This window comes from Pongo abelii, chromosome 15 (genome assembly GCF_028885655.2).
Source record: "Pongo abelii isolate AG06213 chromosome 15, NHGRI_mPonAbe1-v2.0_pri, whole genome shotgun sequence".
Lineage (NCBI taxonomy): Eukaryota > Metazoa > Chordata > Mammalia > Primates > Hominidae > Pongo > Pongo abelii.
Window position 1 is genome coordinate 94,378,106 of NC_072000.2, and position 13,054 is coordinate 94,391,159.

Genomic DNA, 13,054 nt, shown 5'->3' on the forward strand with positions numbered 1-13,054 from the left:
GCAGGAAACTAATGGGCACTGCATATCAAGAGAAAAAAACAGTATCATAGTTTAAAAATTGATACTTCACAGAAGTAAACATCAGCGTTCAGTAGTGATATGGGCTGGCTGTATCCCCACCCAAATCTCATCTTGAATTGTAGCACCCATAATCCCCATGTGTTGTGGAAAGGAGCTGGTGGGAGGTAATTCAGTCACGGGGGTGGGTTTTCCTGTGCTGTTCTCATGATTGTGAATATGTCTCATGAGATCTGATGGTTTTTATAAAGAGCAGTTTCTCTGCACACACACTCTTGCCTGCCACCATGTAAGGCGTGCCTTTGCTCCTCCTTCACCTTCTGCCATGATTGTGAAGCATCCCCAGCCATGTGGTACTGTGAGTACGTTAAACCTCCTTTCCTTTATAAATTACCCAGTCTTGGGTATGTCTTTATTAGCAGTGAGAGAACAGACTGTTATAGTAAATTGCTACCGGTAGAGTGGGGTACTGTTATAAGGATACCCAAAAATGTGGAAGTGACTTTGGAACTGGGTAACAGGCAGAGGTTGGAACAGTTTGGAGGGCTCAGAAGAAGACAGGAAAATGTGGGAAAGTGGGAACTTCCTAGAGACTTGGAGAGCTCAGAAGACAGGAAGATGTGGGAAAGTTTGGAACTTCCTAAAAACTTGTTGAATGGCTTTGACCAAAATGCTGTTAGTGATATGGACAATGAAGTCTAGGCTAACATGTTCCCAGATGGAGGTGAGAAACTTGTTGGGAACTGGGGCATAGGGCACTCTTCCTATGTTTTATCAAGGAGACTGGTGGCATTTTGCCCCTGCCCTAGAGATCTGTGGAACTTTAAACTTGAGAGAGATAATATAGGGTATCTGGCAGAAGAAATTTCTAAGCAGCAAAGTGTTTGAGGTGATTTTGGGTGCTCTTAAAGGCATACAGTTTTGTTCATTCATAAAGAAACTGTTTGGAGTTGGAACTTATATTTAAAAGGGAAGCAGAGCATAAAAGTTGGAAAACCTGCAACCTGACAATGCAATAGAAAAGAAAAACCCATGTTCTGAGGACTACAGAAATTTGCATAAGCAATGAGGAGCCAAATGTTGATTGCCAAGACAATGGGGAAAATGTCTGCAGGGCATGTCAGAAGTCTTCACGGCAGACCCTCCCATCACATGCCTGGAAGCCTAGGAGGAAAAAATGGCATTGTGGGCCAGGCCCAGGGCCTTGCCACTTTGTGTAGTCTTGGGACTTGGTGCCCTGCATCCCAGGCGTGGCTAAAAGGTGCCAACATACAGCTCAGTCCATTGCTTCAGAGGGTGCAAGCCCGAAGCCTTGGTGGCTTACACATTGTGTTGGGCCTGTAGGTACACATAAGTTAAGAATTGAGGTTTGGGAACCTCTACTTACATTTCAAAGGATGTATGGAAAAGCCTGGATGTCCAGGCAAAAGTTTGCTGCAGGGATGGAGCCTCACGTCATTAAGTGTTTATGGCTTTTCCAGGCACATGGTGCAAGCTGTCAGTGGATCTACAATTCTGCGATCTGAAGGATGCTGGCCCTTCTCACAGCTCCAGTAGGCAGTATCCTAGTGGGGACTCTATGTGGGGCCTCTGACCCCATAATTCCCTTCCACACTGCCATAGCAAAGGTTCTCCATGAGGGCCCCATCCCTGCAGCAAACTTTTGCCTGGACATCCAGGCGTTTCTATACATCCTCTGAAATGTAGGTAGAGGTTCCCAAACCTCAATTCTTAACTTCTGTGTACCCGCAAGGCCATCGCTTCAGAGGTGTGCTGCAGGGGTGGAGCCCTCATGGAGAACCTCTGCTAGGGCAGTGCAGAAGAGAAATGTGGGGTAGGAGCCCCCACACAGAGTCCCTACTGGGGCACTGCCTAGTGGAGCTGTGAGAAGAGGGCCACCATCCTCCAGACCCCAAAATGGTAGATCCACTGACAGCTTGCATGATGGGCCTGGAAAAGCTGCAGACACTCAATGCTGGCTCCTGAAAGCAGCCAAGAGTGGGGGCTATACCCTGCAAAGCTACAGGGGCAGACCCCGTCCAAGGTCATAGAAGCCTGCCTCTTGGATCAGCGTGAGCTGGATCAGCGTGAGCTGGATGTGAGACATGGAGTCAAAGGAGATCATTTCGGAGCTTTAAGATTTGACTGCCCTGCCAGATTTTGGACTTGCATGGGGCCTGTAGCCCCTTTGTTTTGGCCAGTTTCTCACATTTAGAATGGCTGTGTTTACCCAATGCCTGTACCCACATTGTATTTAGGAAGTAACTAACTTGCTGTTGATTTTACAGGGTCATAGGCAGAAGAGACGTACTTTGTCTCAGATGAGTCTTCGGACTGTGGACTTTTGAATTAATGCCGAAATAAGTTAAGACTTTGGGAGGCTGTTGGGAAGGCACGATTGGTTTTGAAATGTGAGAACATGAGATTTGGGAGGGGTAAGGGGTGAAATGATATGGTTTGGCTCTGTGTCTTCACCCAAATCTCATCTTGAACTGTAGCTTCCATAATTCCCATGTGTCATGGGAGGGACCTGGTGGGAGGTAATTGAATCACGGGGGTGGGTTTTCCCAGGCAGTTCTCGTGATAGTGAATAGGTCTCACGAGATCTGATGGTTTTATAAAGGGCAGTTCCCTGCACACGCTTTCTTGCCTGCCGCCATGTAAGATGTGCCTTTGCTCCTCCTTTGCCTTCTGCTATGATTGTGAGGCCTCCCCAGCCATGTGCAACTGTGAGTCCATTAAACATCCTTTCCTTTGTAAATTATCCAGCCTCAGGTATGTCTTTATTAGCAGCATGAGAACAGACTAATACAAGTAGACACAGTTAAAAATACTTGATATGGTTTGGCTGTGTCCCCACCCAAATCTCATTTTGAATTGTAGCTCCCATAATTCCCACATGTTGTGAGGGAGACACAGTGGGAGATAATTAAATCTTGGGGGCAGTTTCCCCCATACTGCTCTCATGGTACTGAATAAGTCTCACGAGATCTGATGGTTTTATAGGGGGAAACCCTATAAAACTTTACTTGGTTCTCATTTTCTCTCTTTGCCTGCTACCATCTTTGTAAGAAGTGACTTGTTCCCCCTTGCCTTCTGCCATGATTGTGAGGCCTCCCTAGCCATGTGGAACTGTGAGTCCATTAAACCTCTTTCCTTTATAAATTATCCAGTCTTGGGTATGTCTTTATTAGCTGCGTATGAACAGACTAATACAATACTTAATATCGTTAGTAATCAGAGAAGTCAAATATAAATTAGATATATTTTGCCTATTAGACTTGTAAAACTTTTAATAGATACTATCCACCCAGTGTTCTCAAGAGTAAGAAAAGAATACTTCTATATACTGTTGCTAATAATCTAAATAGGATAGATGCTTGAGACAGAAATTGGACAGAATCTATCAAAATTGAAGATTATGTCCCTGTGTATACCTGTATACAACTTGAATCTTTTCCAGTGAGAATATCTTTACATATCATTTGTGAAATGTCTTTTCAATCCATAAAACAGAGCCTAAGAGTAATACAAGAAACCTACAGAGAATGCAAAATGGAAGGAAACCTACGATGTCTGTGTTTGTGGCACGCACACTGCCGTGGAGTTTTAGGAAAGGGGCAACAGCAGCATTGGCTGGAGTCATGGTTTCCCCTCCACATCAGTACAGCTGCTTGTCTCCATCTTCTCCAGCACCCACTGTTAACATTCTGTTTTATTGCAGCTGTCTGTGAACATGTCTGTCCTCTCATCCCTGGTCCTCTAGAAGTGCGGTGGCCAAAGCCTCAGTCTGTACATTGTCTCATTGTCTCTGTACTCTTTGTGCTGCTGCTGCTGCCTAGACTGTTAAGTAATTAATGATGAAAAGAAATATTTTATCAGTGGACATATGTTCCCATAACAGCAGTCATCCTTGGGGACTTGTACATCTTCTAAAAAAAAAAAAAAACTTAAAAGTGAATCTAATCAGCCACTCTAATTGGTGTTCAAGCAGGCATTGGTGATGGCAACTGTTCCATTACCAAAGTTCAGGTTTTGAAAGATGCTTGGAGCAGGGTTTGGCCCAGAAGTCATCTTCATAGCTCCCCACTTCCTTTCTTAGGCAGTTGTTTCCCCCATGTGTTACCATGAACATCCAACAAGTACTCCCCAGTGGTAAACCTCCAGTGAAACTCAGAGATTTTACCTTAGGATGAGACTACATCACTGGAGGGGAACACTCTAGTTCACGTGAGCATGGGTGTCTCTCATCATTGTAGACTCTAGCCTGGAAAGGGATTTTTGGTCTCATAGGCTGACAGCCCTCATTCTGGATACAGGAACCTAAAGCCCAGGGAGGAGAGGAGTGGCTTAAGCAGTCACAGCTAATGGGGAAGCTGAGACATAAACTGCTCCTGATTCAGGGTCCAGGGCTCTTTTCTCAGCATGTGCCTGCCTGCCTTCTCCATGTGCCTAACATGCCATTCCTGTGCTCTCCTGAGATTTCCTGTACGAATTTTTTGTCATACGTTTTCAAGTTTACTCTTAAAAATTTAATCTTTGGGACAGAATGTTCATATTGGGGACTTAGGTCAAACCTGTAATAAGCAGTCACACCTCACAAGCTGTGGCAGAGTATTCTGCCACCATTTGCATTCCTTGTAGGCAAGGGGACAATAAACTGCCTAAATGAGCAACATATCATTAGTCAGCTTAGCTGTGGTGGCTTGGTGCCTCATTCAGCTCAGACTGCTATACAGAGCAGCTTATAAATATATTTCATAGTTCTAGAGAATGGAAGTTCAATGTCAGGGTGCCAGCATGGCCAGGTACCGGTGAGGGCCCTCTTCTAGGCTGCAGCCTGCTGACTTCTCACTGTGTCCTCACAAGGTAGAAAGAGGGCAAGGCAGCTTTCTGGGGTCTCCTTTATAAGGGCACCAGTCTCATTCATGAGGACCCCATCCTCATGACATAATTAACCCAAAGCCCCTGATCCTGACAGCATCACATTGGGGGTTAGGATTTCAACATATGAATTCTGGAGGACACAAACATTCAGTTCCTAACACTTGGTAATGGTCAACTTGTCTACCCTCAACCACAATTTCCAGAATTCCCTTTCTTGTATGTTTCCAATTAGGTGGGCCCCAAGGGAGATTCTTATATTTGGAGAGCAAATGTGAGACAGCAGCCTTTTTTTTGTTTTTGTTTTTGTTTTGAGACGGAGTTGTTTCGCTCTTATTGCCCAGGCTGGAGTGCAATGGCTCCATCTTGCCCCACAGCAACCTCCTCCTCCTGGGTTCAAGCAATTCTCCTGCCTCAGCCTCCTGAGTAGTTGGGATTGCGGGTATGCGCCACCACGCCCGGCTAATTTTGTATTTTTAGTGGAGACAGGGTTTCTCCATGTTGGTCAGACTGGTCTCGAACTCTCGACCTCAGATGATATGCCACCTTGACCTCCCAAAGTGCTGGGATCATAGGCGTGAACCACTGCGCCCAGCCGAGACAGCAGCCATTTTTATAACTCATGCGTTGTCACTGTGTCCAGCAGAAGTTGGACCTCACACCCTCCCAAGTCCTCCTTCAGCTTTTCTAACTCCTGGCCCTCACCAGGTATGTATTTTTTCTGTGATGAAGTCCATGTCTTCTGCAGGACACCCACACCTCCAGTGCCAGAGGCACAAAACCCACATGGGTTTCCGTCTTCACAGTCTTCAGTCCATGCCTGTGGCTCCAGCTAGTTATTCTCCACTTTATGCCTGTCCTCCTCTGGCTTCTGCCTGCTCTGTAGACGTCTAGCTCCAGCATCAGGACAAAGATAACACCCTTATAAAGACTTTAACCAGCTCCTACAATTACATGATAATAAATTCCTGTAAGAAATACACACACACACACACACACACACACATATATATATATACAATTTCCTAGTTACGTTTCTGTGAATGAACCGTGACTGATACACCCCCAGAAGCTACTGTCACTCAACATGACTTTATTAAGGGTTTGGGTAGTGTTTCTGGTAGATGGTAGACCATGGGACCTCCAGAGTTCTACCCTAAGGATCTAAAGTAAATTAAATACCCCACCCCTCTTTAGTGATGAAGCATCACTCGGTATCCAGCAGCAACAACATAAACCACAGCACTTGGGAGAGAAAGCAGCCCAGTCCAGTAGACAAAAGAACAATGGAAGAATGAGGGCGGGGGAACAAAATGGTGAAAACGAGTTTTCAACAGAAGCCAGGACAGGCAGTGGACAGTGGATTCCATGTGGAGAACAGAAGCTAGAACTCTTTGGAGTTACGGGAGCAAGAGACCCCTGTGGTGTTGCTGTGCCTCATGAAAGACATAGTGCTTTTGCTGTACATGATGGGTGTGTGTGTGCGCACACACACACACCCCCCACCCTCCCTGCCCCCCAACCCCACAAGAGTTTGGAAATACCCCATCTTCCTGGCTGCCCCAGGTGCCCGTGATTCAAAGTATTACCCAGAATGTAAAAAGTTATTAAAGATGATATCTCAGGGAATGTTGATTTATCACCTAGACAACCTGCAAGTGACTTTCAGGCTCTCAGTGTTCACGGTAGTTTCTAAGGTTCCAAATGCTTAGAAATCTGTTAGAAGCCAAATAAAAGGAGGGATTGGAGGAAGCCATCTGAAAGGCTGTCCTTGTGATCTCTGTTGAACTTTACTTTGGAATAAGCCCTCAAATCTTGGAATGCTAAGAAAACACATCTGATGGGGAAGGAATGAGAACAGCCTTCCAGAAGATACCTCCCGTCTGTGTTGTCATGATACTGATAGTCAAGAGTTGGCCAGAAAGCAATCATCTAAAAAGTGAGAAAAACACCTCAGACCCACTGGTTGGTTTTGCCGTTAGACTTTCCTCTTCGCCCAGGAGATGACCTGTTTTTACTAACAGGTGAAAGACCTAAAAGCAAGATGTCATCTTGAACTTTTAAAAAAAGTTTTTTTCCTAGAATCATAATACCAGTTTATCATAAACATCAGCTTCCTCTTCACTTTATGTCTCAACGACGTCATTGACAGTGATGTTCATGATTGTGGTCCTTGTGCAAAGGTTTCCTGTCCTCAATATGGTTCATTTAGGAAGCCAGGAAAGTTTGTAAATAATGCTCTATTTTCTTAAGTCAGCCTAATCGCTTCAAGAGTTTTCCTTAGCTCTGATTTCCACATTCTTCTTTCTCTGTTCCCATTGAACCCTTAACAAACATTTTTTTTTAATCTTACTTGGTACATTGTTTTTGTTTGACTCTCCAATTCCAGTAGACAATAGTTCCAGCACATAGCTCAGAAAACATACTTGGTGCACCAGTGAGTGAATCTTGAAATAGTCACAGTCATCCACAAAGTCAGGCTCTAAAGAATTTTCTGAATAGCTGAGGTTTATATGTTTTAAAAATGAAATAGAACTTGGGTGAGCCTAACTGAAAAAATGTTTATGGTGGGTTTATGTTAATCTCTGCCACATTTGCTTATAAAAGAGTCTCCGAAGACGCCTCAGAGCTTAGTGGTCTCTATTCCTGAGCACCTTAATATGCACCTTGGCACCTCTTGCAAAGTCAATGTCCAGTCTCCTTCGTCCTGCTGCAGCTTGATTTTTTTTCTTTTTCTTGAGACAAGGTTTTAATTGTCATCCAGGCTGGAGTTTGGTGGTGCAATCTCTGCTCGCTGCAACCTCCACCTCCCAGGCTCAAGCGATCCTCCCACCTCAGCCTTCCAAGTAGCTAGGACTGTAGGTTCGCGTCACTATGCCCAGCTAATATTTTGTAGAAATGTGGTTTTTCCATCTTTCCCAGACTGGTCCTGGGTTCAAGTGATCCGCCCGCCTCGGCCTCCCAAAATGCTGGGATTACAGGAGTGAGCCACCATGCCTGGCTTGTACCGTGATTTTTTTAGCCACAACTCTTTGAACATATAAAACATCATTCTGAATGTACCATTTATCTCTAGATACAAATAACAGTCTTTGCCCTCAGAGCTGTTTTCTTCACATTGAAAGTAGAAATTAGCACTACCTGGCAAAAAAACTGAAAAAGGAAATATGAAGCTTAAGATACTACTGCATAAGATAATATTAACTTTCTTCTTAAATGCTAGTTTTATATACAACAAAACCAGAAATCCTGGCTACTCCAGGATCGTGAAAAGAAAAGGGGCTTTAGAAAGAAAAAAATAAAATCTAAGGAAAGATAATTATTTTAATAGCTGCCCTCAGGAAAATGCAGATGAGGGTGAAACTATCCCAAATTAGCAATTAGATAAATCTTGAGGATTAGAGAACAGCAGATTTTAAATTCTCTTTTCAAAAATGCAGCAACTCTGCTAGAAAATGAATGAATGTGATTGCAGCTATATATTTTTTTGACCGGTGCTCTTGCAGCTGTGGAAGTTTGACCCACACTGAGATGCCTCCCTGAGTCAGCCCTTTCTGTGTCCTTGTCTCTGCAGCGCGAATCTGTCCAAGGCTGCCTGGGGAGCATTGGAGAAGAATGGCACCCAGCTGATGATCCGCTCCTACGAGCTCGGGGTCCTTTTCCTCCCTTCAGCATTTGTAAGTTTACACTTCCAACTGCACAGTGGGTCACATGGGAGATGAACTGGGCTTTGTGTTCTCTTCCTTTAGTCACAACAGCTTGCCTAAGGTTGGCAGGAAACAGTCGGGATTCTTACCCAGAGCCTGCGCTCTTAACCACTGGTCTGTACCTCTGAGCTTACTGAACACTCACCAGTCTGGGTGCAGCAGGATACCTGCTTTCAAGGCATGTACTTGATTAGGAATTGACTGTATGCTTCCAGCGAAATTAATAACATTTAAAATAAATACTGTGAACTACAATGTGAAGATTTATCTCAAGGCGGTAGATGACAAGTCACCAAAGGAATGGCCCAATCAAGCACAAGATGTTTTAGGTAGGGGTGACTGGAGGATGAAGTTGGGAAGCAGGAGAGCTTGGCAGAGTATTTGAAAGATGCTTAGAATGTAGGCTGTATAGAGAGAGGTGGGAATGGCATCAGTGTTGGAAAGGAATTGGTAGTAGCACAAACTGGGAAGCAGAGATTGGTTCACATCATTGGCTAGAGTTTGGCTGGGCGGGGCCAGTGGGGTGGCACAAAGGACATGTGCTTCTGGCCCAGTAAGCCCCCTGGAAAAGCACCATGTCAAAGTGGTCTCTCGAGATGTCCAGCACAGCCAGCGTGTCTCCCAGCTCTGGAGCCACTTGAGATTTCTGTGTCCAAACACCAGAAGGAGTGGCTTGCACATAGGGACTGGGGTGTACAAGCCATCTGTTTCTCTAAATGCTAGAATCACGCTTGACCCAGAGAGACATTCCCACCATAAGAGGCACATGGACTGAAATCTCCCATGTCACCTCCTTATACTCACCATGGGTACACACACACAATACAGAATCGCCCACACAATGAGATGGCTAATGCTTTTTCCTTCCTTCCTTCCTTCCTTCCTCCCTTCCTTCCTCCCTTCCTTCCTTCCTCCCTCCCTCCCTCCCTCCCTCCCTCCCTTCCTGTCACTGTGGGCACACTCTCAGAATCGCCCACACGATGAGATGGCTAATGCTTTGCCCACACGATCAGATGGCTAATGCTTTTTCCTTCCCTCCCTCCCTCCCTCGCGTCCGTAAGTCCCTCCCTCCTTCCCTCCCTTCCTTCCTTCCCTCCCTCCCTCCCCGCCTTCCTCCCTCCCCCGCCCTCCTCACTGGCTATAGTTGAATTTATGACAAACACACATGACAAAGCTCCATTGTGGACAACACTGACTGGACCAGAAGATTTAGCTGAGGGGTTGGTGTGTGCTTGTCCTCAGACTTCAATCTGGACTAATCCAGTATTTTTTTTTTTTTTTTCTTTTTTTAGACAGAGTCTCGCTCTGTCGCCCAGGCTGGAGTACAGTGGCACGATCTTGGCTCACTGCAACCTCCACCTCCAGGGTTCAAGTGATTTTCCTGCATCAGCCTCCCTAGTAGATGGGACTACAGGCGCCTGCCACCACGTCCAGCTAGTTTTTGTATTTTTAGTAGAGACAGGGTTTCACCATGTTGGCCAAGTCTCCAACTCCTGGCCTCAAGCAGTCTGCCTGCCTCAGCCTCCCAAAGTGCTGGGATTACAAGGTGTGTGCCACTGCTTAATCCAGTCTTAAGGCACGCTGGAGAGCACCCACCTTCCCAGCCCACCCCAGCGTTGTTCACTGTTTCTCACACCATGCTCAGGTGAAGAGCTCTTTTCTCCCTTTCTCTCTCCTCTCCTCACCAGTCTATCCATTCTTTCTCTTTCCGTCTCAGTTTCACTACAAAACTATGTAACTAACCTCTTTTAGTTATAAGATTTCAGCTTTATCACACAGCTTGTGGGAAACAATGAAGTCACATCACTAGGAGGTGTGATTATAGTGACTGTGGCTTTTATAATAACTGAGGCTGGAGTTCTGGCCCAATAATAAGTAATGGAATAAATTCCACATCACTCCTGTTTGGCTTCTGTTGTCAGCATTTACAAAAGTCTGGTCCTTTGTGACTATTCTGACCATGAAAATGCTGAGCATGAAAATGCTAATAGGAAGAAATGTATTGCCCTTCCAGGTCCTCTAAACCCCTCTGAGCTATTCATTTTTTGCCCCAGATATTCTTTCTCTGACTATCCATTAATGAAGGCTAATAGAGAAAAAGAAATAATCATTTGGAACCCCTAAACTGACCTTATAGGGGGGCTCTTCTATATTTTGGAATAAGAAAGAGCCCCATTATAGCACATTCTAGGTAAAATAGAGATTGCATTATTTTTAAAGACCATCAGACAAGAATATAAAACAGATTCCACCCCTTCTAGACTATGCCAGCCGATTCAAGAGCTAGGCCCCAATTAGGGTGATGATGTAATTAACAGTCCAAGATTTTAACAGATTTTCCAAAAGTTTGTTAGCACATCTCAAAAAACAGAGCCTGGAACAGTGCTTTCCAGCAGGCTTCCGTCATGACCCTGGTGAGGCCCCACTCACTATACCTGTCTTGTCATCAGCCATTGTCCCTTTGGTTGGGCTGTCTGTGTCCTTCAGTGAATCGCAAATGACTTGGGCAGAGTGCTCTAATCAGGCATTGTGGACGGTACACAGAATGGCTTTACCCTTCCCCTCCCAGGGAGCTCATAGGCTAGTTGGGCAGGGTGGTCATAGAGTCAGATGGCCACCTGATACACCTAAGCAATGAGACAGAGACATCCTTCCTGGGTGAGAGCTGGGTGCTGAGACCTGAGGGAGGTGCCTACCTGAGTGAGCAGAGCCAGAGGATTTTGTTGTGCGTTACAGAAACCAATTTGTGCCCACAGAAGCCCACAGATGGAAGGAGTTTACTGAAAAGATGCTGGGGAGATGTCATAGGATCAGAGGAGTTGCTGAGTAGCTGAGACTTGGGAGCAACGGGGCCAGGCCCTCTTAGGGGACTCAGCAGCGGCCCTTCCCCCTGGGTTACTGCAGCTAGCATGGCTCTGCAGCCCAGATGCTGGCCATTCTGCATCCCAGTGACACCTCAGGCCTAGATCTGCCTTCCATGACTCAGGACTCTCCCAGCTCCATCCCCGGAGAATGAGCCTGTTTCCAGAGAAGGGCGGATGGATGTGAGCGAGGAAGTCACCCTGAGGGGTAGATACTACCAAGGGGTTTCACCCATAAGTGAGTTGATGTGCGTCTTGTCAGTCTGTAAAAAGGGTTGTTGGGTTATTTTGATATAGGAGACTTTATCTTTAAGTGCTTATATCACAACATCTATGTTGTCTGCTGCTATGTGAAGCTTCTGGAAAAAAAGTAGACCTTTGCTTGGCCTTCACAAAATTAACATTGATGGTTTTGACCTTGAGGATGACCCAGAGATTTGTGCCATGAGGTAGTTTGTCATTTCGCTGAGTTTATACGTGCACAGGAGTGAGATGCTTAGCTTGTGAAGGAGAGGCTGTCCAACGGAACAGCCCGACGGTTCCCTCCTCAAAGCATACCCCAGGCTCCTACCTGAACGTTCCAGTGGCCTGGGACTACCCCCCTCCATGCTCACTTCAGCCCCACACACACCCTGTGCCTGCTGTCTTCCAGGCCCCTGCGGAGAGAATAAAGGATGAGGTGGAGGCTTCGTTCTCTGGTAACGCATGGATAAGTTGAGGAAACAGACACTGGTGATTACAATATGTGACAAGAACTAGGGTGTGGGGCATTCAAAATACAGGGGCTCTGAGAAGAGGGACCATGTAGTCTGCCTGGGGGGCTTGGGAAAGGCTTTGTTAAGGAGGTGGCATTCGATCTCACTCTTGAGAAAGGAGTATGAGCTTAACCTGCTGTCAGGGAAGAGGAGGCTTCCAGACAGAGATAATAGTGCAGGCTGTGTTTGGGAAAGAGCAAACAGTTCTGTGTGCTTGGAATGGGGATGGGGCGTGGGTATGAGAGGCTTGGAATTCCAATCTGAAGGAGACTGGAGAACAGAACACACCACTGGCCTTGGTTCCACGTGGATAGTAGAAAGGCATCAGTTTTTTCAGCAGTGCTAGTGGTCTTAGGCCAGTTTTCAGAGAATTTGAATCTTATAAAATATAATTCTGAAATTAGGATTATGATTTATACTATTTAAAAGGTACTTGAGGATATAGCACATTGCATGTATTATCAAAATCATCATCTTAGCCATGTAAACCACACTATTTAACAAACCTGATTATTAATGAGTCACTGTTACTATTCACCTCACTCTCTTGGCATGTCTTTTCTTTTTTTTTTCCTTTGAGACAGGCTCTTGCTCTGCCGCCCAGGCTGGAGTACAGTGGTGCCATCATTGCTCACTGCAGTCTCCACCAGGCTCAAGCAGTCCTCCCACTTCAGCCTCCTGAGTAGCTGGGACTACAAGTGTGTGCCACTATGCCCGGCTGACTTGTTAATTTTTCTGTAGAGATGCGGTCTTGCCATGTTGCCCAGACTGGTCTAGAACTGCTGGGCTCAAGTGATCCTTCTCAGCCTCCCAAAAGAGCTTGTCATTT

At 45.6% G+C, this 13,054-nt stretch overlaps 1 protein-coding gene across 16 annotated transcripts in view; it reads left to right on the top strand.

Annotated features, from left to right (window-relative positions):
- TDP1 (tyrosyl-DNA phosphodiesterase 1) overlaps positions 1–13,054 on the top strand; it is a 91,179-nt gene that overhangs the window by 55,417 nt on the left and 22,708 nt on the right. For all 16 annotated transcript variants that reach the window (XM_054530379.2, XM_054530380.2, XM_054530376.2 and 13 more), the window contains one exon: positions 8,477–8,579. In XM_054530379.2, coding sequence (XP_054386354.2) covers positions 8,477–8,579 — 103 coding nt within the window. The remainder of the gene's footprint in view (positions 1–8,476; positions 8,580–13,054) is intronic.